We start from the raw sequence: 22,596 nt of genomic DNA on the forward strand, positions 1-22,596 counted from the left end.
GAGCTTGTTTCCAGTAGTGTAATAGGCCTAATAAAAAGCTGCTTTGACAATTCACTAACGTATATAAGCATTTTACAAAAATGATCCTCATATTAGGCACATATTAGAATTATAGAAAGTATATTATTATTATTATTATTATTAATGATAATAATAATAATTTAAGAACAAAACTTATCCTCAAATTAGCCTCAAAATGATCAAATAAATGTATAATTAAAATATAATGTTATGTAACGTAATTTAAATTGTAAATCATTTTTGTGATTGTATGTTAAACTGTTACATTTCAAGTCAAAGTTAAACCGAATAAACTTAAAGGTGCAGTAGGTGATTGTCTTCAGAAACGTTTTTTGTTATGCTGGTTGAAAGTTTCTTCACATCCCGATAGCAATCATTAAGTTAAGTGGTCTAAATGTATTTATCTGTATTTATATATTCTGTGGAAGGCGTAGGACCAAGAAATGTTCGCCCAATCAAAATGCTCGGTCCGAGCGTTTTAATTGGCTTTCCTACCTGCCTGTCAAGGTATGTATTAGCAGACCTCTGCGCACCCCGTGCGCGCAGACAGGATACGTCATCAGCGCGTTCACGCACGCTGTGCAGACAGAACCAGAATGGCAGACAAATATCAACAACCCGATCTTCCTTCCTTCCATTTTGCATGTCTCGCTTAGTTAACACACCCGATTCAGATAACCAGCTCGTTAGAAGTGAGCTACGTGCATGAACTGTGTTCCGATCGATATGATAACACAGTGTTCATTACATTTTTTTTAACTTCGGAACATGGCCTGGAATTGGGAACCACTGATGTAGCCTATTGTAGTAATAATGTTGTCTCTAGTATTCTGGTCTGTGAGCGTATATGCGTTCAGGGGGCGTGGCTTTGGACGGCGATTGCAGGGAGGGGCTTTCAGGCTATAGTTAGCATTTTCCAAGATCTCCTACTGCACCTTTAAAATGAAATAACAGCAACTAAAGATAAATACAGAGAAAGATGTCATTTAATAATAATTTCCGATAAACTTACCTGTATTTTCCCTGTTTACCACACGGTGGCGAATCATAACACAGGTGCACACCAAAAAGAGTAGTATTATTATACAATTGTTTGCTATTTCAAAGTAGTACTATATTAGAATGATTGATTTTCATGTAATATTGTCATATTATCAATACGCAGTCAAAAAATGATATCAACTAGGGGAACTGCAATAAAAACGAGGTGCCTGGAATGTTAATAAAATAATAATTGCAGTTACTACCATGAAATATAAACGAAAGCCCACTTCACATTCCAGCCCATTAGATGGCAGAAATGCACTGACATTACAGTAGAAATCAAAGCAGAAGAAGAGTAACGCTGAACAACAGCTGTGCTGGGGAAAGTGAAGAAAGGAGGAAAACACCTGACATCTGCATGCCATGAACATGAGTGATCCAGAAACCTGCAGAGTGAATGAAGATGATCCTGAGCAACAGACAGGTTAGTGTCTGTCTCTGATGACTGATGAAGAACATTCAGATCACACACCTTCAGCAGATCTCAAGCATTATCTGACACATTTAAAAAGACCACTAGCATTCTCTATTCTTTTACTATTCTATCTACTTGCTTTCTTTTTTTTAGTTATGATCAAAAATGACCCTCTAACACTGTAGCATTCTCTATTCTTTTTTTTTATTCTTTTGACTTGTTTTATTTTAATTTAAAAAAAAGACCCTCTAAGACTAGCGTTGCCTATTCTTTTTCTATTCTATCTACTTTTTTTCTTTGTATTCATTATTTTAAAAAAGCCCTTGCTACGTTTACTGCGTTAGGCTAACCAAGTCTTGTCACAGTACTTACTTATTATTGCTCTTTTGTTGGTTTTGATTGCTTCTTGTCCTCATTTGTAAAAAATTTTTTTTTGCATAAAAGAGTCTGTTAAATGTAAAATTTAAGAGCTGTAAAATAACCAATATTATAAGGCAAGAGCTAAAAAAAGTGACAAAATGCATCTAAATAATAATAATAATGCTTGATGCTACATAAAAAGATAACAAAAATCTAGAAATGTTAATCAAGACAAATCCGATCTGATTTTTTTTCAAACATTGAATTTTTATGGTTACAGTTTATAGATAGATATTAGCTTGATTTCTGTGTATTTCTGCTAAGAAATTGTTATATTACAACATTTGTTCCCCTTGAATTGATTTATGATTTTTTTTCTTTCATGTTTTAATATGTAATTTCAGATCTGTTGGAAGTCATTGAATTGGAGGATATACCTAATCATTTCATAACCGGAGAAAAATCTTCACATGAAAGTAATTTTTCTCAGAAAAGTGCTCCGAGAGCAAGATCTACCCGTCTGCTCCCCTGCCCTCACTGTGAAAAGAGTTTCACCCGTACAGGAGATCTGAACAGACACGTGCGAATCCACACGGGAGAAAAGCCGTTCACCTGCGTTCAGTGCAGGAAGAGCTTCACACTAGCAGACGGTCTCAGAAAACACCTGCGCTCTCACTCCGGAGTCAGATCCTTTCACTGCGACCAGTGTGGAAAGACCTTTATTTTGCCGTCGCACCTGAAAAGACACATGCTCATTCATGCAGATATCAAACCATACTTGTGTTCTCGCTGCGGAAAGAGCTTTTCTCAGCTGGACTGTTTGAAAAAGCATCAGAAGACACACAGCGGAGCGAGACCTCACGAATGCTTCGAGTGTGGGAACGCTTTTAATTCAGCCGACACTTTGAAACGGCACCGCAGGATTCACACCGGAGAGAAACCGTACACCTGCTCCGAGTGTGGCAAGAGTTTCACTCAGTCCGGACACCTGAGACAACACGAGAGGGTTCATACGGGACAGAAGCCGTACTACTGCTCGCTTTGTGGAAGGAGTTTTAGCACAGCAAGGAATCTGCCGGCTCATATGAAAAAACATCAACCTGACACGTATCAGATAAACCAAGATGATGAAAACTGATGCAGCGAGATCTGCAGAAAGACTTTATTGCACTGAAATCACACAGGATTATTCTATATGTGCTGTATGTCTGTAAACTAAGAGCGTTAGAAATTTAGGCAACTGTTACAGCATGCATGGATGAAAATATATGATCACATTCATAAGTAAATAAAGTCCGTTTGGTTATTTTAGAGAGAAAAAAATATTTAATTTAGCCTTATTTTCACAAAGGGCAAAACCAACTTTTCGGTTCAGGCCTGTTATATGGTAGTATTTCCCTATTTTGAATGTATAAATTAATTAGATTAATAGGCCTAATACTTTATCATGATAACAGAAGTCAAGCTTTCTTAAGGTTTTAGCAATATTTATTTAAGGTTTTATTATTGGAAGTCAGTGATTATTTTAAAGTTTTTTTTTCTGCGCATAAAGTACAAAAATATTAACTGTGAATAATTTGTTGTGTTGTGTTGTGATGATATTTGCTGGTCAAGGTCATTATTAGAAATGAGTTTTTTATTGTCAGCCCTGTAATATTTAACTCAAACTGTTTTCAAATAAACTATTTAAACAAAAAAGCTTTTAACAATTTTTTTTTAAATTATAGAACATATAACCATTTTTATTATTATTTATATAATATGTTATTTTCTAAATATTTTGTATAAAACATTTTTTTATTTACATTCGGCACGTGCTTTTATCCAAAGCAGTATTATTTTATTTTCATTGAGACATTAAAGTTACATTTACAGTCATTATTAGAAATGAGTTTTTTATTGTCAGCCCTGTAATATTTAACTCAAACTGTTTTCAAATAAACTATTTAAACAAAAAAGCTTTTAACAATTTTTTTTTAAATTATAGAACATATAACCATTTTTATTATTATTTATATAATATGTTATTTTCTAAATATTTTGTATAAAAAATTTTTTTATTTACATTCGGCACGTGCTTTTATCCAAAGCAGTATTATTTTATTTTCATTGAGACATTAAAGTTACATTTACATTACATTTAGTCATTTAGCAGACGCTTTTATCCAAAGCGACTTACAAATGAGGACAATAAAAGCAGTCAAAACTAACAAAAGAGCAACAATATATAAGTGCAAATGACAAGTCTCGGTTAGCCTAACGCAGTGCATGTAGCAAGGTGTATATATATATATATACATTATACACACACACACATATACACACACACACACAAACAAAGAAAAACAAGTAGAAAGCTAGTGTTTTTTTTTTTTTTTTTTTTTAATGAATAAAAAAAAAAAGAAAGATAAATATAGATAAAGTAGAATTAAAATAGAATAGAAAGTGTTAGAGTTAGAGGGTCAAATGTGTTTTTAGTCGTTTCTTGAAGATGGTTAAGGACTCCGCTGCTCGGATTGATTTGGGCAGGTCATTCCACCAGGAATGATAAAGTGATAAAGTTATAGTTATTTTAATATTTTGAATTATTTTTCATATTTTTTCCATCTTCATATTTATTTATTTTTTTTTATTTTAGTATTTTTATTGTGGTTTTGTCATTTTTATTATATATTTTTTCTGTTTTAGTGTCAGTTATTTTAATACATCAAGGCAAACAAAATAAAAATGAGAAATTTTGCTTTGGCAACAAGCTGAAATAAAATAAGTTTAAGCTCTTTCCTGTTTATTTTATTTCAAGCAATCATTTGTATTCATCGAGTTGTTTCTGCACCCGTGTTGCTTATATCCAGAGAGACAGTCACGTGGCTTTCAGCTGACTGAGACTTCGAACGTCATAAATCACGTGTCTGTGACTTCGAATCTTCGGCGTCGAATGTAAACATCTATTCTTTCGAATCTTTTCAAAACGCGTTCGATTTCGGATAAGCGAGCTCCAGCGTTTGGGACAGGCCCTCCGTTTAAATGCTGGAGAACATCCACCTCTGTGCAGCCTGAGAAGACCTTCAGCTGAGCTCCTAATGACATCCTGCTGCAAAGATGGAGTTTATTAAAGAGGAGAATGAGAACACGAGTGATCCAGAACCCTGCAGAATTAAACAAGAAGATACCGAGGAACAGAGAGGTTCACGTAGAGTTTATTATTGGTTCTTTATTAAAGACTGCTGAGGAACATTAACGTCACAAACCTTCAGCAGACTACTGGCTTCAAATGTTTGAAGCTGTCAAATTATGTAAATAATAATAATAATTGTTGTTATTATTATTAATAACTGTTATTACATGTAGAATTATTATTATATAACTTATAATTTGACTACTAATAGTAATATTAATTATATATATATATTGTATATATTGTATTAGTAGTAGTAATTAATAAACATTTTTATTAAATTGTTATAAGATTTGACAGCTTCCAGTATTTTTGTAATGTAAATATATACTTTTATGTATTTTAATACCAAAAATGTTACATAAAATAAATAAATAAAAAACATCAATGGTTTATCTGCCTATACATTTTGTTGTTATTATTATTAATAACTGTTATTACATGTAGAATTATTATTATATAACTTATCATTTGACTACTAATGGTAATATTAATTGTATTAAATTGTTATAAGATTTGACAGCTTCCAGTATTTTTTGTAATATAAATATATACTTTTATGACCCAAAGAATTCCCAACGTTTTATTATAATAATGTTCTCATTAGAATGTTATATACACGACATTCCCAATCATAGTTATTAATGTTGTGCACTGCTGTTTGGGCTGCGTGTGCTGAGCTAAAGATGATCACCGGTAAACTGAAGCGCTCTTTTAACTTAACCAAACGCATTCTATATGAGATAAATCAGATATACATCAAATAAACACAATATTACAACGTACAATTGCACAAAAGGCTGCAAACGAACAGCGCGCATCTGAAGTGTCTCTGAAGGAAATAATGCATTATTTATCGGCTTAAAGATATCGGCCAAATTTTCTTATCGGGCCGATACCGATAACAGAAAAAATTAGCAATTATCGGCCGATACCGATATGGTGGCCGATATATCGTGCATCCCTAATGTATTTTAATACCAAAAATGTTACATAAAATAAATTAAAAAAAAACATCAATGGTTTATCTGCCTATACATTTTGTTGTTATTATTATTAATAACTGTTGTTACATGTAGAATTATTATTATATAACTTATAATTTGACTACTAATATTAATAATAATAGTAATATTAATTATATATATATATAATTGTATTAGTAGTAGTAGTAATTAATAAATTTTTATTAAATTGTTATAAGATTTGACAGCTTCCAGTATTTTTGTAATGTAAATATATACTTTTATGTATTTTAATACCAAAAATGTTACATAAAATAAAAAATAAAAAAACATCAATGGTTTATCTGCCTATACATTTTGTTGTTGTTATTAGAATGTAATTTATAATTTAACAGTTAATATTAATAATAAAGAAGAATTGTACATAACATTAGTAGTATTATTATATAATTTGACAGTGTCTGGTGTTTTCGTAAATATGCATAATTACATAATGCTTAAAAAATGTCACTTAAAAATAATGGCCTGCTTGCCATTAAATGTTATTATTATTATGTAATGTATAAATTGACAACTAATATTATTAGTGAAGAAGAAGAATTTTATGTAACATTATTATTGTTATATAATTTGTCCGTCGTATATATATATATATCATAAGGATTAATCTTTTAAAGGCCTTCCTGTCATTAAATATTATTATTATATGCTAATGTTAATAATTAATAATAATAAGAAGAAGATAACGTTAGTATTATTATTAGTATATAACGTTAGTATTATTATCAAACGAATAATCGCATCCAAAATAAAAGTTTTTGTTTACATAATATATGCATGTGTGATGTTTATATTTATTATGTATATATAAATACACACACATGCGTGTATATATTTCAGAAAAATAGGTTTTGTTTATATATTAAATATATTTATTTATAAATTATATAAATGTAGTCATGTAAATATTTTCGAAATATATACTGTATGTGTGTGTTTTTATACATGCATAATATACACAGAACACACACATACATTATGCAAACAAAAACGTTTATTTTGGATGCGATTCATCTTTTGACAGCACTACTGGAGTTTCCTGGTGTTTTTGTAATTATAGAATTATACAGTATTAGAATAAAACCTAATAAAAGAAATATTTGAATGGCCTTCCTACCTTTAAATTCAGCTTTAATTGATCCGTCTTTATCTGATCGTTTACATTTCACAACTGTTCCTCTTAAATTGAATTGAACAATTTCATGTCTTCATTTCAGACCTGATGGAAGCGGATGAAGTGGAGGAGAAACAGCATCAGCATCACTTCACAACTGGAGACAAATCAGGAGGCAAAAATTATTTCATCTGCCCGCAGTGCGGAAAGAGTTTCCCGCATAAAGGAGACCTTCATAAACACATACGGATCCACACCGGAGAGAGACCGTTCATGTGCATGCAGTGTGGAAAGAGCTTTACGCAGAAAGCAAACCTTAACAGACACCTGCGCGTTCACTCTGGAGAAAGACCCTTCACGTGCCCTCAGTGCGGACGGAGCTTCACATCCACCAGCATCCTCAAACACCATCTGCGCTCTCACTCCGGAGTCAAGTCGTTCAGCTGCGATCAGTGCCATAAGAAGTTTATTTTAGCCAAACTGTTGAAAAGACATCTGAAGATGCATGCAAACCAGAAGCCGCACTTGTGCTCTTTCTGCGAGAAGAGTTTTTCACAATTGGACTATTTTATCGAGCACCAGAAAATGCATATCGGTGGGAGACCTCATAAATGCTCTGAGTGCGGAAATGCCTTTAACACGGCCGATTCCTTGAGACGACATCAGAGGATTCATACCGGAGAGAAACCGTACATTTGTTCGCATTGTGGAAAGGGTTTCATTCAGTCGGGACATTTGAGAGCGCATGAGAGATTGCATACGGGAGAGAAGCCGTATCAGTGCTATTCATGTGAGAGGAGCTTCACACATTCAAGTAAACTATTGACTCATGTTAGAAAGCGTTGCCCGAAGTTGTTGTCCATCACTTTAAAGGAATAGTTCACCCAAAAATATACACACCCTCAGGGCATTCAAGATTAGGATGAGTTTGTTTCTTCATCAGATTTGAAGAAATGTAACATTGCATCAGTGTCTCAGCAATGGATGCTCTGCAGTGAATGGGTGCCGTCAGAATGAGAGTCCAAACAGCTGATAAAAACATCACAATAATCCACAAGTAATTCACACCACTCCAGTCCATCAGTTAATGTCTTAAGAAGAGAGAATAGTCCATAATGGATAGTAACGCTTCCTCCAGACCATCTCCTGTTGTCTCTCACATCAAATATGGATGCTCTGCAGTGAATGGGTGCCGTCAGAATGAGAGTCCAAACAGCTGATAAAAACATCACAATAATCCACAAGTAATTCACACCTCTCCAGTCCATCAGTTAATGTCTTAAGAAGAGAGAATAGTCCATAATGGATAGTAACGCTTCCTCCAGACCATCTCCTGTTGTCTCTCACATCAAACCCCAGCCACATATTTGTTTAGAGCTGTTTTGGACTGGTTTGGCTTGTAAATGTGTTTGATCTGTGCAGATTTCTCTCCTGATTCAGACCAGACACCTTTTTACTGGAGAAAGCAATGCGACCCAGGACCACAAAACCAGTCATAAGGTTCAATTTTTTTCGAAATTGAGATTTATACACTGAATAAATAATATTTCCATTGATGTATGGTTTGTTAGGATAGGACAATATTTGGCCGAGATACAACTATTTGAAAATCTGGAATCTGAGGGTGCAAAAAAAAATCGAAATATTGAGAAAATCGCCTTTAAAGTTGTTCAGATGAAGTTCTTAGCAATGCATATTACTAATCAAACATTAAGTTTTGATATATTTACGGTAGGAAATTCACTAAATATCTTTATGGAACATTATCTAATATCCTAATGATTTTTGGCATAAAAGAGAAATGTATAATTTTGACCCACACAATGTATTGTTGGCTATTGCTACAAATATACCCCAGCGACTTAACACTGCTTTTGTGCTGCAGGGTCACATATTATTGACAAAGGACTCGTATTTTACCCAGAAGCAATTTTATAAAGTTAAAAACACCTTAATGATTGACTTGTTTCTTACAGACACAGCTTTTGGCTTCTCAAGACATTAACTGATGGACTGGAGAGGTGTGGATTATTGTGAGGTTTTTATCAGCTGTTTGACTCTCATTCTGACGGCACCCATTCACTGCAGAGCATCCGTTGCTGAGCCAGTGATGGAATTCTTTTTGATGGGTTTATGGGGAAGCTTTTCATTCCATTTGTCAAATGGAATTAATCAAAAATCTCCATCTTTAACAGCTTAATGCACTGAAACCCATCCGTTTCGTCTCGCAGCATGTGGAAATTTATGCGAGGTGTTTTGTTGTTTCTATAAATGTTCATTTTTTCTGTCACACACAGATGCAAATATGGACATAATGCTTTTCCAAAGTTGTGAATTAAAATCTAAAGGACATACTTTTGTGTAGACTTTTATATTTGCAATGCATACAAATTAAATGCTTTTTGGTTTAAAGGCAAAGTACGTTTACGTTCATGCATTTGGCAGATGCTTGTTCCATGAACGATGTATAAATAATGTTTTTGTGCCGATGTTATTAAACACCAGATATCTCTGAACAGATGTTCCATCAATGGTATTAGAAGAAGGCGTTTTAATGAGTTTTCTAGAGCCTTGTGAGAACATTCTGACGGCGCTCCATCAGCTGGATACATAGCAAGTAATTCATGTTGTTGATGTTAATGATGTTTTAATTTAAATTATTGATGTTTTTTTTTAAATGTATACATCATCTCAAAATATGGACTTTCAAAACAAACACAGATCATCAGAAAACTGGACTTTGTCTGTGGAACTGCATTGAAAAAAATACCTGCTTTACAGCTGCCATCTAGAGGTTGAAATATGAACATGTTCAACAATATGATCAAATAAATAAATACAAATTATTACACTAAATAACGCTCATAAGTACAAAGATTTTGACACTATATTTAGAAGTCAGTGTTCAGATCAGCTATGAATTTTTTTTTGCATCATAATTCATCACAGGCACCCAAATCATATATTAAAATGTAACTGGCTCCCATTTTTTTAACTAACATTTATATATTTCAAATACGCAATAACAATATGAATTTTATGCATATAGAAACCACAACCGTGCATGCAATAACAACTGTAGTTTATTTTAGACTCTGCTTAAAATGCAGGATTTTAATGCACATAATGTTATAACTGGGAATAAATCGAAGGAAATAATCACCTCTCATATTCAGACTTCATTCTCTTCCTCTCCAGAACAGTAGATGGCGGACTGTTTAGTTCGCAATCCGTCAGTGTTCCCACAATAGAAGAAAGAAATGGTTCCTCAACAACAGAAGATCTTTCTGAAATCATCAGCTGGAGAAGAACGTGAGTTGGTTTTTATGTTTTAACAGTTCAAGATTGTGATGCTACTCATAAGTGGTGTGTGCGGTTGGCATTTACAACAGAATCACTGCAGAATAAACAGTACTGCTGTCTGTTGTTATGAATATGCATAGGAATAGGTAGCTATAGCTAAAGTTAAATTAACTATTTTTAATTTTCATATTTTGAGTATGCATTATAAATAATATTACTGTGATTATATTATATTGTATTTGTTATATTATTTTATATTCGTTTATTGTCGTGTTTTTATTTGTCTTACAAAATCTAATTGTCTGGAAGCTATGTTTCCGACATGAAATTTAAAAAATAAATGGTACTACTTTTTAATCTCACAATTCTGACTTTTCCCCCTTTTTCTAAGAAAGTTTATATCGTGCATAAAAAGTCGCAATTAGCTTTTTTAATTGATTTATTCCTTGGCAGAAAACAAGTTTCCATAGAATTGCGACGTTTGATTTGAAGAATGCATTGATATTGTATTGATTTTTCTTTATTAATCTGGATATATTTACTTATTCTTTTAGATAGTGGCTTGCATCACTCTTTGTAAATGCTGGAAGCTTTTGTGCATGACTCTTTCTGTTTTCCAAAAGCATTGTGTTTAAGATACAGTGATGCAATGTGAGATCAAATGAACTGAATCTTCCTACAGATGAAGAAGAAGAAATGTTTCCAAAAAGCAAGAGAAATTGACCAAGTTTTGACATTAAAAACAATGGCATTTACTCGATGGATAATGAGAGCCTAAGCGATCCAAACGCTAAAAAACAAACCGGTTGGTGTCTATGCATTTAAAAATCAATTTCTAATAATGTTACTTTCCAGTTTTATTATTGAATTTGAATGATGACACAGACTAATGTGTTTATTTTAGAAGTCATGGACCTGATGGAAGTGGAGGAGAAACTCAAGAAGAAACCGAGACGAGAATCTTTTAGTTCCACACAAAAAAGAACATCTCAAAGAACCCAAAACACTCGCACATGCCCTCATTGCGGAAAGAGTTTCATGCGTAACGAACACCTCAAAATGCACCTGCTGATTCACACCGGAGAGAAGCCCTTCACGTGCCTTCAGTGCGGCCGGAGCTTCAGATGTAAAGGAGACCTGACGAAACACACCAGGATCCACACCGGAGAGCGTCCGTATGCGTGTCCTCAGTGTGGAAAGAGCTTCCCGAGCGCATACGTCCTCAAAAGTCATCAGCTCCTCCACTCAGGAGTCAGATCTTTCAGCTGTGATCAGTGCGAGAAAACCTTCATCCTGGCCACGCACCTACAGAGACACTTGAAAATTCATAAAGATAGGAAGCCTTGCTTGTGTTCGCTCTGCGGGAAGAGGTTTTTGCATTTAAAGGAGCACCAGAAGATGCACGCCGCTGTGAGAGCTCATCTGTGCTTTGAGTGTGAGAAGAGCTTTACCTCTGCCAAATCGCTCAAACAGCATCAAAGGATTCACACTGGAGAGAAACCTTATAAGTGCACACGCTGTGACAAGAGATTCACTCAGTCAGGAACCCTGAAGGATCATGAGAGAGTTCATACTGGAGAGAAGCCGTATCAGTGCTCTTCATGCGGGAGGAACTTCAGCAGATCAAGTAATCTACGGACTCACATGAGAAAGCGCTGCCGAAGTTCAGCCTCACATCGTAAACCGTTTGATATTCAGACGGAGTCGAAGATATAATAACATGTTAGTTAAAAAAAGACATCTTTCCGGAGATGTTTAGATGCTTTAGAAAGTAAAAATAGGATGAGACTGTGTGTTGTGTGTGTGTAAAACATTTTATTTAGGTGTGTAACCTTTCTGGCATGCAATGTGCAAAAGATATAACATGTTAGTTAAAAAAAGACATCTTTCCGGAGATGTTTAGATGCTTTAGAAAGTAAAAATAGGATGAGACTGTGTGTTGTGTGTGTGTAAAACATTTTATTTAGGTGTGTAACCTTTCTGGCATGCAATGTGCAAAAGATATAACATGTTAGTTAAAAAAAGACATCTTTCCGGAGATGTTTAGATGCTTTAGAAAGTAAAAATTGTATGAGTGTGTGTGTGTAAAAATTTTTTTTCAGGTGTGTAACCTTTCTGGCATGCAATATGTTAAAATAATTAACTTCTACCATTTCATTTAGAAACTAATGAAATCACCAAACTAGTATTGCGAGCACCAGAAGATGCACGCCGCTGTGAGAGCTCATCTGTGCTTTGAGTGTGAGAAGAGCTTTACCTCTGCCAAATCGCTCAAACAGCATCAAAGGATTCACACTGGAGAGAAACCTTATAAGTGCACACGCTGTGACAAGAGATTCACTCAGTCAGGAACCCTGAAGGATCATGAGAGAGTTCATACTGGAGAGAAGCCGTATCAGTGCTCTTCATGCGGGAGGAACTTCAGCAGATCAAGTAATCTACGGACTCACATGAGAAAGCGCTGCCGAAGTTCAGCCTCACATCGTAAACCGTTTGATATTCAGACGGAGTCGAAGATATAATAACATGTTAGTTAAAAAGAGACATCTTTCCGGAGATGTTTAGATGCTTTAGAAAGTAAAAATAGGATGAGACTGTGTGTTGTGTGTGTGTAAAACATTTTATTTAGGTGTGTAACCTTTCTGGCATGCAATATGCAAAAGATATAATAACATGTTAGTTAAAAAAAGACATCTTTCGGGAGATGTTTAGATGCTTTAGAAAGTAAAAATTGTATGAGTGTGTGTGTGTAAAAAAAATTTTTCAGGTGTGTAACCTTTCTGGCATGCAATATGTTAAAATAATTAACTTCTACCATTTCATTTAGAAACTAATGAAATCACCAAACTAGTATTGTAAAGATGGAGTTTGAGGAAGACCCCTGCAGAATGAGAGATGAAGATACAGAGGAACAAACAGGTTGGTGTTCTCCTTCATTCTCTTTAATGACTGATGAGGAACATTGAGATGAAAACTAGATTCTAGATACATTTTTACTAAATTAAGGTTCACTTTCGTTTTTGCTTCACATTTGTCCTTCTTTAAATGAATATTGTGAATTTAATCGGTTGGGTTTAGAGTTGATGGAAACGAATAAAGGCAAATGGCATCAATTAAAAAAAATCTAATCTTTTCACAGATGACGATGGAAAGGATGTCAGTCAAAAACAAGCTAGAAAAACTGGAGTCAAAAAACCTTTCACCTGCTCTGATTGTGGAAAGAGTTACTCACGTAAACCAGACCTTAACAGACACACGAGATTTCACACTGGAGAAGGACTGTTCACATGCACTCAGTGTGGAAAAGTTTTCACAGGGAAAGGAAAGCTGGATGTACACATGAGAGTTCATACTGGAGAAAGACCGTTCACATGCACTCAGTGTGGGCAGAGTTACATACATAAACCAGACCTTAACAGACACATGAGGATTCACACTGGAGAGAGACCATATACATGCACTCAGTGTGGAAAGAGTTTCATTGACACACAAAACTTAAAATCGCACATGAAAGTTCACACTGGAGAAAAACCGTTCACATGCACTCAGTGTGGAAAGAGTTTCGTATCCAGAAGCTTTCTTAAAGATCACCTGCTCTCTCACACTGGAGTGAAGTCATTCCATTGTGATCAGTGTGATAAAACATTTGCTGTGGCATCAAACTTAAGAAGACATCTTAAAGTTCATGCTGGCGTGAAGCCTCACTTTTGTTCTTTTTGTGAAAAGACTTTTGCACATCTGCAAAAGTTAAAAGAGCATGAGCGTATTCATACTGGTGTGAAACCTTATGCGTGCTTGGACTGTGGAAAGAGCTACACTACAGCATGTGGATTAAAATCACACCAGAAGATTCACACTGGAGAGAAACCTTACATGTGCTCACACTGTGAGAAGTGTTTTGCTAATTTATCGTCCCTGCAATTTCATGAGAGAGTTCACACTGGAGAGAAGCCGCACCAGTGCCCTTCATGTGGGAAGAGTTTTGCTCACTACCCAAATCTGCACGTTCATATAAAAAAAAAGCGTTGCCCGAAGTTGCCCAAGTGAGAAATGTTTCAGATTTCAGATTCATCACGTCACATTTGGTAAACAACTCTTGAAAGATGAAAAGATATTAAATCAGTCAAATTTGGCTATGGGGTTGGATGGGGTTTATTCACGATGTCTTTTATTATGTATATGCCCTCATAAATGTATTCTGATGGCATGTTTTGAAACAATGAGAAATAAAAAGGAACAAAAAAATTACATGACTCATTTAATGACACAAAATGTTTTAACATAGTATGTAACATTGCTTAAAAGCATTTTTCAATTTATGTTTAAAGGCTGAATGGAATGCATGTGTTCTGTGTCCAATTCAGCAGTGAAATACTAGTCTAGCAGCTATCTAGTGATGAAATAACATTTAAGATCATCTAGGCTTTTACTTTATATGGTTATACTTTATACCTTTGACAAACTATCTTGGAAAAAATTGTTTAGATCCTCAGAATAATTACATGAGTTTCTCAATGAAGTTGACAATAATAAGGCAGTACCACACATTTGACTCTAGATGGAATATGTATTAATTTCAACAATGCGATGTTGTTGTCTCTATTTAGGTTAATGAAACTAGTGTGCTGTGCTTATCAGACTGGGGACATGGTTTTATTTTTATTGAGAGAAACCTAAATCTGATAATAACAGTGACATGCTACAGTTGAAGGAGTCCAGAAGGTAAATACAAATGCATAGGCTACGCTTTAGCAGTTATGGCGAAACAACTGTGGGTATACCTATGATGAAAATTACAGGCCTCTCTCATCTTTTTAAGTGGGAGAACTTGCACAATTGGTGGCTGACTAAATACTTTTTTGCCCCACTGTATATAACATCTTATTTCTATATCAGTAGCCTACTTATATTTACTTAAGTTTTGTTTTTCACCAAACCCTATCGTATACCCCCAGAAATATTGGAATACACAGCATGTGTTTTAAATGGGACCATTCTGTAATAATTTTGCGCCTTTTTTAAAAGCTTGATTGCAGCACTGGAGAAAAACTCAGCGTTTTGAGCGGTGAGTGGATTCTAACTTAAACACCTCTGATTGGCCATTGCGTTCAAGAATTTAACAGACATGTCTGTGATTGGCTACAATCCTCAACACTGCAAAATCCGCTGTAAATAGAAACCTTTGATGCTCTTGAGAGCGCAAACACAAATAAGCACTGGATCTCGCATTGAAACAAAGAAATAAAAAGGAACAAAAATGCATGACTCATTTAATGGCATAAAGCTGACATACAGCGTTTTAACAATGTATTTATTGTATTTTATGTTTAAACAATAAAAGAAGATGAAATGCATGTCTTATTCAGCAGTGTATTACTAATCTATCTAATATTAAAAAGATTTATGCTTTTATCTTATATGGTTATACCTTATACCTTGGAGAAATGATCTTGAAAGAAAAAAATAGTCTTTTCCTTTCAACAACGCGATGTTGTTGAGTCATTTGAGGTTCATGAAAGGAGTCAATGTACTGTGTATCAGACTGGGGACATTCGTTTTGTTTTTATTGGGAGAAACCTAAATCTGACAATAGCAACAGTTGAAGGAGTCCAGAAGGTAAATACAACTGCATACTCCTCCTTAGCCTATTTGAAGCATAATCTATCCAGAATGATCTATTATGGTGAAACGACTGTCAACTATAAGAAAATCTTATTTCTAAATCAATTACTTCAGTTTTGTTTTTCACCAAACCCTATCGAATACCCCCAGAAAAAATAGGAATATACGGCACGTGTTTCATATGTAAAGTTGCTTCTTTATTAAAAGCTTGATTGCAGCACTGGAGAAAAACTCCTGTTTTGAGCGGTGAAGGGATTCACAAACGCCTCTGATTGGCCATTGCGTTCACGAAATCAACAGACATGTCTGTGATTGCCTACAACGCTCAACACTGCAAAGTGCGTTGTAAATAAAAACCTTTGACGCTCTCCAGACACAGATAAGCACTGGATCGTTTGCCAAACTGGTTTCGCCCATAGACTGTATTAAACAATGTTTCGCCAATATGCTATTATCACAGCTTCACCCAAGTGTGCTCATCATGCTTTCATTTGAGGGAGATTACTTTAGCATGTTTTGGCCACAGTCTACTTTAAGTTTTTGTTGCATGTACACAGTTTTGATCAGCAGGCGTCACCAGCGTGTGGTGTTTCGAGCGCTTTGAAACAGTGAATCATTTTGCGAAGCAATTGGTTCAATTGATTCGAAGCTTCGAAAAGGTTCGTTTATTGTATTCACTCGCGTCTGTTGTCTCGCGCATGACACGACGTTCTAAAAAACGCGATATCTTACGTTTTTTCCCCTTTTCTCTGCCCATTTAAAGCTGGATGATTGCAAACGATTATAAGTGTTTGAGCATCTGCTGCACAGCCGTTCATGAGAGTTTAAATGCTGGAGAATATTCCCATCTTCCCACAGCTGAAGAAGAAGCAAGCAGGAGGAATTACTCCAGGAGGAACTACTGGCATACTGTTGGAAAGATGGAGCTTGAGGAAGACCCCTGCAGAATGAGAGATGAAGAAACAGAGGAACAAACAGGTTGGTGTTCTCCATCAGGAACATCAAGATGAAAACTGACATAAAATATAATAACACTAGTAGACAGCAGTAACCTAGATTTGAGCTAAATTAAGGCTTAACTTGATTTCCTCTTGTTTTTAATTTGAGTTAATTTTAGACTCAATGGAAGTGATTGAAGATGAACAACATCGGTTTCAAAAAACTCTGCTGAAAACTGCTGAAAAGGGTTCTTTCGCCTGCACCGAGTGTGGAAGAAGTTTCAATGATAAATCAAACCTAATGAGACACATGAGATTTCATGCTGGAGAAAAACCATTCGCATGCACTCAGTGTGGAAAGAGTTTTGTTCTGAAAGGAGGATTGAATCGGCACCTGCAAGTTCACACTGGAGAAAAACCATTCACATGCACTCAATGTGGGAAGAGTTTCACATCCAAAAGCATTCTGAGGGATCATCTGGTCTCTCACTCTGGAGTGAGGTCATTCAGCTGTGATCAGTGTGATAAAACATTTGTTTATGAAACAAACTTAAGAGAACACCTTAAAATTCATACTGGAGTGAGGCCTCACGTTTGCAGTTTTTGTGGAAAGAGGTTTACAGCACTGAAAAGCTTACAGTATCACCAGAGCATTCATACTGGAGTGAGACCTTATATGTGCTTTGACTGTGGGAAGACCTTTAGTTCGTCGAGCAACTTAAAAACACACCAGAGGATTCACACTGGAGAGAAACCGTACAAGTGCTCACACTGTCGAAAGAGTTTCTCTCATTCATCAACCTTGAAAGATCATGACAGGATTCACACTGGAGAAAAGCCGTACCAGTGCTCTTCGTGTGGGAAGAGTTTCGCCCGCTCCTCTAATCTACTGACTCATAAGAAAAAGCGTTGTCTGAGTGAGCAAAAGCATTTATGAAACAATGGCAAGATCAGTCCGTTAAATCTCTGTTAATGTTCATGGTGTTAGAAACTCTTGCATTGAGGGCGAAAACATTGAAATCAGTCCAGTTTTGGCTTGGGCTTGTTTATGGTTAAATAGGTTTATTAATAGTGATGCCATTTATTATTTATAATGTTGTGTGTGATGTACTGATTTCTATGAGAAATAAAAAGGAAGAAAACTTAAGCGTCTTATTAAATAAATACTTTTACTTTTGTTTACAAATGATCAAATGGTTTTGTTAAATAACTGATGTTGTGTTTTTGAATAAAAAACTGTAATAGATGTTTTTCAATTTAAACAGAAGATTAAAACTGAATGAAACGTCTGTGGCAATGCAGCAGGGAAATACAGCTGTTATCTATAGTTGTAAAGAGATGAATCCATGCTTAAGAAGTTGCTTTTAACTTGACTTTTGGTCAATAATGATAAGGTAAAATAATTCTTTAGTGAACAATTATTTAATTGTTTTCTTATTTGGAAGCAGATTGTGTCTCATTGACTCTTGATGGCACCATTTTATTGTCAACCATATCAGCTTACGGACTTAATAACATGGATCACAAAACTTCTTTAAATCTGCTGTTTTATTACCCTGTGAGTACATTTCTGGAAATTTAGGAAATGAGAATTACCTAAAATCAAAAAATTTAATTTCCTCATATTAAATGTCATGCTGATCTCTTCATGATTTTGAATACAGCAGTAACTGATTGTTCTTGAATAGAACATATATGCTGTTATTTATATATATATATATATATATATATTATATTCAAAATTATAAACGCAACCCTGTATATATATATATATATATATATATATATATATATATATATAATGGTGTTTCATCTGACAAGCTTCAAATGATTTATTTGTCTTGATCCAATAGCTTGTGACCCTCTTTTTCTGCTCTCATATGCATTAAAAACAAATTTAAATTTGTTAAATTAAAACTAAAAACAATTTTGTGCTGTTTGAACTGTGATGAACGTGTATTTAATGATGATTTTTGTTTGAAGAAGTAATGCACCACATGGTTTAACAAGGGTGAAAGAGTGTAAAGGTGAACATGTCTTTATCCTAAAAGACATTATCACAGAATATTTAAACCATCATATTATAGCTGGGTTTGTCCCTTTTTAACACCTCACAGGTGTGGCATATCAAGATGCTGATTAGACAGCATGATTATAGCACAGGTGTGCCTTAGGCATAAAAGGCTAAAAGGCCACTCTAAAATGTGCAGTTTTATCACACAGCACAATGCCACAGATGTCGCAAGTTTTGAGGGATTGGCATGCTGACTGCAGGAATGTCCACCAGAGCTGTTAGTTAAATTAAAACTAAAAACAATTTTGTGCTGTTTGAACTGTGATGAACGTGTATTTAATGATGATTTTTGTTTGAAGAAGTAATGCACCACATGGTTTAACAAGGGTGAAAGAGTGTAAAGGTGAACATGTCTTTATCCTAAAAGACATTATCACAGAATATTTAAACCATCATATTATAGCTGGGTTTGTCCCTTTTTAACCCAGCATTTTTTAGAGTGTGATGAGCATCTGCTAAATGAGCTCCACAGCCGTTCATGAGAGTTTAAATGCTGGGGAATATTCCCCGCTTTAGTAATTTCCATGAGTACAAATCTTAATGTTTAAGCATATAATGATATTCTAGGGAATTGTGCGCTTCTAATTTTATAGCAACAGTTTGGACGGGACCCTTTTCTATTCTAACATGACAATGCCTCTGTCTATAAGGCAAGGTTAAAAAAGAAATGATTGATTCAGTCAGTGTGGAAGAACTTGACTGGTCTGCAGAAAGAAAAGTCCTAATCCCAGCTGAACACCTCTGGTGTGACTGTAAGAAAAGAAAGAAACAGGTTTGACTACTTTAGTAATTTCCATGAGTACAAATCTTAATGTTTAAGCAGATATTCTAGGGAATTGTGCGCTTCTAATTTTATAGCAACAGTTTGGACGGGACCCTTTTCTATTCTAACATGACAATGCCTCTGTCTATAAGGCAAGGTTAAAAAAGAAATGATTGATTCAGTCAGTGTGGAAGAACTTGACTGGTCTGCAGAAAGAAAAGTCCTAATCCCAGCTGAACACCTCTGGTGTGACTGTAAGAAAAGAAAGAAATTTACCTTGCATCCCAGCCCACAGTCTTAAACGCTCAATCAGTATTGTAACACACTACATATGCCATGTTATATATGTCATGTGACCATATGGTGTCAGTTGCGTCGCTTCACTGCCTTTCACAACTCCTACTAGGTCATCCATGTATATTTAGGCTACTATTTAATGAATACTGCTATAGACGGTATGCCCTTTTTCTGTATAATAATAATACACCCCATAGTATAAATATTTTCACATGCATCACATCAACAACTGGAAAAAAGGACAGAAGATTTCTATAAAATGTTATAGCAAATCTTAAACAGTCGCAAATTGTGGGAATTGAAGAACTGAAAAAACTTTAACTCAGAATGATTGTGTGTGAAATGAGCTCCATTCACTCCTTCAGTGAAGCCGCTCCACAGCCGTTCATGAGAGTTTAAATGCTGGAGAATATTCCCATCTTCCCACAGCTGAAGAAGAAGCAAGAGGAATTAATCCAGGAGGAACTACTGACATACTGTTGGAAAGATGGAGCTTGAGGAAGAACCCTGCAGAATGAGAGCTGAAGATGCAGAGGAACAAACAGGTTGGTGTTTTCCTTCCTTCTCTGTATTGACTTATGAGGAATATTCAGATGAAATCCGACATAAAACAATGTATTCCTTCCCTGGAACTCTTGAACACCCTTTCTATACTGCTGTGATTTACCTCTAATTTTTGGGTGGATGTTTTCAATAAACTTTCAGTGAAAAATAATCACATTTATTCCTTATAGTTTTAGAAAATATACCCTGTTTTTAAAAATATCTTGAATTCCCTGTTTTCTGACTGAACATGGTAATTTAGGTGGGTAAATATCACATTTACACATGCACATGGAAGAAATGTAAACCCTCCTTTATTTAGATTTTGTGAGAATATTTCAAAGTTTCCTTTCAAATACTCTAAAGAAAACTAGAAAGATTGGAAGCCTATGCTTCTCATCAAAATAGTTACTATTTTAGTGCTGTCCTGATTTATATTAAATTCCATTAAATTTCATATCTTGCTTTTTTATGTCAGTGTGGTGTGGCTTATGATGTTGATATGTACCCTATCTTGCAATAAAAAATGTGCACAAAAAAAAAAAGCCAGTAAAGACATTAATAATCTTAACAAATATTTATATTTTAAATAATTTCAAATAATTTCTATTTTCCATTTCATACTTATATTTCAATCTTTCTGTTCATCGGAAAATAAAAACACCTCCACACATTTTATTAAGCAGTGCAACCATTTTCAGCTATATATAACAGCTATAATAAGAAGAAATGTTTTTTGGTCACTTTTGAGCAGCAATCAGCATGATTTCTGTAGGATCATGTGAGACTGAAAGCTGGAGTAATGCAGCTTTAGCATGCAGGAAAATGCATTTTAAATCTATTCATGTAGAAAGCAATTCCTTCAAATGGTAGATTTAATGTTTTCACTTTATTTTTGATCAAATAAATGCAGCCTTACTGAGCAGAAGAGATTTGTTTCAAAACCATAAAAAAAAATCTCACTGACCCCCTTTTGATTGGTGGTGTATATTATATATTTTATTTATAATATATTTTAAATGCCTGTATTTAGCCCAGATACTGTTAAACAGCCTAGGCCATATATATAATTTTAAAAAATTTCATTGAATGCCACTTCCCTTACGAAAAAGAAGTGTAATCAAGTGTGCTATTAGTATACTTCTTTTAAACTAAAAAATAGGGAAGTATACTTTGTCTACTTTTTATGTACTTCTCAGAAATGGGATTTATGTACTTCTCAAAAATATACTTTAAATGACATTTAAGTATACTTGATTTATACTTAGAAAAAGTCTAAATATATTTGAGCTATACTTGTGTTCCTAGAATCCGTGTTTTCATTGTTATACTGTAGGGGGCGCTAGTACACATCTTCTGTACAGAATTTTCAAAAAACACAAGTGAAGAAGAAACCGAAACCACAGACGCTTCCACATGTATTCTAACACGATCATCAGACCTAAAACAGCATCAAAACTGTGTAACGTAATGGAATAAAATGACTGTCAAGCTTTGGTGTGTTGATCGATTCTTTCTACGTTTTGATTAGCGTTCTGAATCCAACTCAGTCTTTTTTCAGCTTTTTGTTCAAAATGTTGTTTATTTCTTTTTTTTTTTTTTATTATTATTTATGAAACTTGCCCACATTCAGGTGTTTAAAAAAAAAAGAATGCATGAAGCTAGAATAAAATGTTTTTGTTTACAAGCAGATACCCTGTTCTTTCTTTTGGTGTTTTGTATGTTCAGATATTTATATAACAATGTATACAAATTAATACCTAAATAGGGACATAGTAGTATACTTAAATTATGACGTAAAGTTCACTTAAAGAAAACTTACGAGTATACTTGCAGTATAAAACTACGAAACTAGTAGTTTACTAAGACTATACTTGAAAGTGTACTAAAAATGCTACAAGT

General features: G+C 34.5%; 5 protein-coding genes across 10 annotated transcripts in view; all 5 read left to right on the plus strand.

Moving 5' to 3' along the window:
* Positions 1-1,322: 1,322 nt before the first annotated feature.
* LOC107585670 (gastrula zinc finger protein XlCGF7.1-like) lies at positions 1,323-3,269 on the plus strand. Its single transcript, XM_016272794.1, has 2 exons — positions 1,323-1,489; positions 2,245-3,269. Exons 1-2 carry the CDS (start codon positions 1,429-1,431, stop codon positions 2,976-2,978), a joined length of 795 nt encoding a protein of 264 aa, XP_016128280.1. The 5' UTR covers positions 1,323-1,428; the 3' UTR covers positions 2,979-3,269.
* Positions 3,270-4,772: 1,503 nt separating this feature from the next.
* On the plus strand, positions 4,773-8,056 carry LOC107585668 (gastrula zinc finger protein XlCGF52.1-like). The gene is made up of 2 exons (XM_016272787.1): positions 4,773-5,024; positions 7,258-8,056. Exons 1-2 carry the CDS (start codon positions 4,940-4,942, stop codon positions 8,031-8,033), a joined length of 861 nt encoding a protein of 286 aa, XP_016128273.1. The 5' UTR covers positions 4,773-4,939; the 3' UTR covers positions 8,034-8,056.
* Positions 8,057-10,354: 2,298 nt separating this feature from the next.
* On the plus strand, positions 10,355-13,219 carry LOC107585669 (zinc finger protein 502-like). 5 transcript variants are annotated; one of them, XM_016272790.1, is made up of 4 exons: positions 10,355-10,520; positions 11,140-11,262; positions 11,362-11,855; positions 12,662-13,219. In XM_016272790.1, the coding sequence occupies exons 2-4, from the start codon at positions 11,217-11,219 to the stop codon at positions 12,977-12,979; spliced, it is 858 nt and encodes a 285-aa protein (XP_016128276.1). In that variant the 5' UTR covers positions 10,355-10,520; positions 11,140-11,216; the 3' UTR covers positions 12,980-13,219. The 5 variants fall into 5 exon arrangements, with proteins under 5 accessions (XP_016128276.1, XP_016128278.1, XP_016128275.1 ...); XM_016272792.1 differs by lacking the exon at positions 12,662-13,219 and having other exon boundaries at positions 10,355-10,529; positions 11,362-12,634; XM_016272789.1 differs by lacking the exon at positions 12,662-13,219 and having other exon boundaries at positions 11,362-12,634.
* A 92-nt stretch (positions 13,220-13,311) lies between these two features.
* LOC107585667 (gastrula zinc finger protein XlCGF8.2DB-like) overlaps positions 13,312-22,596 on the plus strand; it is a 51,005-nt gene continuing 41,720 nt past the window's right edge. The window contains exons 1-2 of one of the 2 annotated variants that reach the window (XM_016272784.1): positions 13,312-13,376; positions 13,597-14,689. In XM_016272784.1, coding sequence (XP_016128270.1) covers positions 13,319-13,376; positions 13,597-14,504 — 966 coding nt within the window. In that variant the 5' untranslated portion in view covers positions 13,312-13,318 and the 3' untranslated portion in view covers positions 14,505-14,689. Of the gene's footprint in view, positions 13,377-13,596; positions 14,690-22,596 lie in introns of those variants that run through there. The other variant, XM_016272786.1, reaches the window with a different exon arrangement.
* LOC107585665 (gastrula zinc finger protein XlCGF7.1-like) lies at positions 16,773-18,161 on the plus strand. The gene is made up of 2 exons (XM_016272783.1): positions 16,773-17,057; positions 17,197-18,161. The coding sequence occupies exons 1-2, from the start codon at positions 16,847-16,849 to the stop codon at positions 17,952-17,954; spliced, it is 969 nt and encodes a 322-aa protein (XP_016128269.1). The 5' UTR covers positions 16,773-16,846; the 3' UTR covers positions 17,955-18,161.

Source organism: Sinocyclocheilus grahami, unplaced genomic scaffold (genome assembly GCF_001515645.1).
Source record: "Sinocyclocheilus grahami isolate Dianchi unplaced genomic scaffold, SAMN03320097.WGS_v1.1 scaffold73.1, whole genome shotgun sequence".
NCBI lineage: Eukaryota > Metazoa > Chordata > Actinopteri > Cypriniformes > Cyprinidae > Sinocyclocheilus > Sinocyclocheilus grahami.

Bases quoted from the DNA above. Each gene is read 5' to 3' on its own strand.
- LOC107585665 (XM_016272783.1), top strand. From the start codon at position 16,847: ATGATTGCAAACGATTATAAGTGTTTGAGCATCTGCTGCACAGCCGTT. The intron at 17,058-17,196 runs GTTGGTGTTCTC...AGTTAATTTTAG, and splicing joins AGAAACAGAGGAACAAACAG to ACTCAATGGAAGTGATTGAA.
- LOC107585670 (XM_016272794.1), top strand. From the start codon at position 1,429: ATGAACATGAGTGATCCAGAAACCTGCAGAGTGAATGAAGATGATCCT. The intron at 1,490-2,244 runs GTTAGTGTCTGT...ATGTAATTTCAG, and splicing joins TGATCCTGAGCAACAGACAG to ATCTGTTGGAAGTCATTGAA.
- LOC107585668 (XM_016272787.1), top strand. From the start codon at position 4,940: ATGGAGTTTATTAAAGAGGAGAATGAGAACACGAGTGATCCAGAACCC. The intron at 5,025-7,257 runs GTTCACGTAGAG...TCTTCATTTCAG, and splicing joins AGATACCGAGGAACAGAGAG to ACCTGATGGAAGCGGATGAA.
- LOC107585669 (XM_016272790.1), top strand. From the start codon at position 11,217: ATGGATAATGAGAGCCTAAGCGATCCAAACGCTAAAAAACAAACCG. The intron at 11,263-11,361 runs GTTGGTGTCTAT...TGTTTATTTTAG, and splicing joins AAACGCTAAAAAACAAACCG to AAGTCATGGACCTGATGGAA. The intron at 11,856-12,661 runs ATGCACGCCGCT...GAGCACCAGAAG, and splicing joins ATTTAAAGGAGCACCAGAAG to ATGCACGCCGCTGTGAGAGC.